Here is a 2,402-nt window from a genome sequence, read left to right as displayed (position 1 = left end):
CTCAAACACTTCTTTGAGGTCGTCAATATGCTGCATCTCTTGCTTGCTTTTTATCACCATGTCATCAATATACACCTCGACTGTACGCCCAATCTTATCCCTAAACATCCTCGTCATCATTCGTTGATATGTGGCTCCAGCATTCTTAAGTCCAAATGGCATCACAATATAATGGTAGTTGGCATCAAGGGAAATGAATGTCGTCTTCTCTTGATCCTCGGCAACTAGGGAAATTTGGTGATATCCCTGAAAAGCGTCTAGAAAGCTCATCCTTGGGTGCCCATAAATGGCATCTACCAGTTGATCAATCTTTGGCATGGTTGGACATGCTTGGTTTAAATCAATAAAGTCAACACAAACCCTCCATTTGCCATTCTTCTTCTTCACTACCACAGAGTTTGCAAGCCATTCCAGAAAGAATGTCTCCTTTATAACCCCGGCTTCCTTTAACCTCCCAACCTCTTGTCTGACGGCTTCCACATGCTCCTTAGCTGATCTCCTGGGCCTCTACTTCTTAGGAGGGTACAGAGGGTCCGCGTTGAGTTTGTGAACTATAAACTCAGGGTCAACCCCAAGCACCTCATACGGGCTCCAAGCGAATACGTCTACGTTCTGCACAAGAAACAGCAGCATCTCAACCCTCTTCATCCTTCAAACTTGCTCCTACCAGAAAACTCCTTCCATAATCCGACGGTATCCTTACTTTCACTAAGTCCTCAGCACAGCCAGCCCTCATTTCCTCTTGGGGTTCCGGTAATTGCTATAAAGGAGCCTTCTCGATTGGCTCTTTTTGCTTGATTTCCCGGTTAATTGCGGCTACTAAGCATTGTCTGGCCATTTGCTAGTTACCTCGCACTATAGCAATACCTTGCTCAGTGCAGAATTTTACTTTTAAATGCAGGGTAGACGGCACTGCTCCCATTGTGTGAATCCATGGCCTACCAAGGATCGCCATGTACAGAGAAAACAAAGCGACCACTATAAATTATATCACCTCCTTGCCTTTCATATTCACGGGAAGGAAAAGTTGCCCTTCTGGGATCACCATCTGGCCGTCAAACCCCACCAGGGGTGTATCGTACTTGGAGAGATCTTCTTTCTTCAGTCCAAGCCCCCTAAACAAGTCAGGATACATCACCTCGGCACCACTCCCCTGATCCATCATCACTCTCTTTACTATGAAACCATTTATCCGAGCCATAACCACCAACGCATCATCGTGTGGTTGAATCGTGCCCTCCAAATCATCATCATCGAAGGCAATGATCTCCAGAGTGTGTTTCAGCTTCTTTTTGGGGGGTCGATCATCCGTGCCACTTCCCACCAGCACCACAGCCAGCACCCCCCTCGTTCCAGACATCAGCGTGCCCCTTGATGCAACATGAATGACTTCTATCACTCCCCGTGGAGGGGAAAGAGGATTCCCTCGTGGCCAAGCATCCTGCCCAGCCTCTTGATTCCTCAGATCCACCACAAACTCTTTCAAATCTCCCGCCTTCACCAACTGTCCCAAATGATCCTTTAACACCCTGCATTGCTTGGTGGTGTGTCCCTTATCTTTGTGGTATGTACAGTACAGGTTCTAATTTCTCCTCGACGGGTCACCCCCCATCTTGTTTGGCCACCGGAAGTATGGCTCATGTTTGATTCGATCCACGATCTTGTGCACCGACTCCTTGAACGCCACATTCACTTCCCCTACCCGAGCTTCCGGCTCTTGAATCCTTAAATTCTTCCTAGGCCTCAGCTGAAAACTGCCTTGTCGAGGATTGCTTACAACCGGGGCCTTACCTTTATTTTGGAGTCGGTCATCTTCCAACCGCTTATATTCTTCGATACGCCTCATCAATTGCCTCATATCCTCGGGAGGCCTCCTTGTTAATGACTCTCGAAGCTCAGAATCCTCGGGCAATCCCAGCTGGAAGGTGATTGCTGTGATTTTCTCGTTGCCCCCACCAATTTCATTATAAAGCTCCCAGTACCAACTAGTGTAGTTGCGGAGAGTTTCCCCGGCCCCCCATCTTCATTGATAGCAGCGCGTCTACTGGCTGAAGCACCCGGCTACAGGTCATGAATCGGACGCCGAACTCCTGGATAAGCTCGACAAAACTGTGAATCAAGCCCTTCCTTAACCCGTTGAACCACCTCAATGCAGTAGGCCCAAGACTTAAAGGAAACACCTTACACATCAGTGCATCGTTATGGACGTGCAAAGACATCATCTGGATATAATGGCTTACGTGCTCTACTGGGTCCATCTTTCCATCGTAAAAGTTGAATGGCGGCCACGTAAATCTGCCCGGCATAGGGGCTTGCTCAATGTCCCCCGAGAATGGCGATCAAGCAGCTCAGCGCAACGCCCGGCTCCTAGCATCCATAGCGGCATTCCAGGGTTGTCGCTC

The 2,402-nt window shown here is 48.6% G+C and overlaps 1 protein-coding gene across 1 annotated transcript; it reads right to left on the bottom strand.

Annotated features, from left to right (window-relative positions):
- Positions 1 to 985: 985 nt before the first annotated feature.
- On the bottom strand, positions 986 to 1,858 carry LOC142628692 (uncharacterized). Its single transcript, XM_075802738.1, has 2 exons — positions 1,626 to 1,858; positions 986 to 1,529 (listed from the first exon to the last, which is right to left on the bottom strand). Exons 1-2 carry the CDS (start codon positions 1,856 to 1,858, stop codon positions 986 to 988), a joined length of 777 nt encoding a protein of 258 aa, XP_075658853.1.
- Positions 1,859 to 2,402: the final 544 nt, after the last annotated feature.

This window comes from Castanea sativa, chromosome 3 (genome assembly GCF_040712315.1).
Source record: "Castanea sativa cultivar Marrone di Chiusa Pesio chromosome 3, ASM4071231v1".
Lineage (NCBI taxonomy): Eukaryota > Viridiplantae > Streptophyta > Magnoliopsida > Fagales > Fagaceae > Castanea > Castanea sativa.
Note: the sequence above shows the minus strand (reverse complement) of the source record. Positions and strands in the feature narration are given on the sequence as shown.

Excerpts from the sequence above, each read along its gene's own strand:
- LOC142628692 (XM_075802738.1), bottom strand. The coding sequence starts at position 1,858 with ATGAGGCAATTGATGAGGCGTATCGAAGAATATAAGCGGTTGGAAGAT. Across the intron at positions 1,530-1,625 it reads AAACATGAGCCATACTTCCG|GGTGTTAAAGGATCATTTGG; the intron begins GTGGCCAAACAA and ends CAAGCAATGCAG.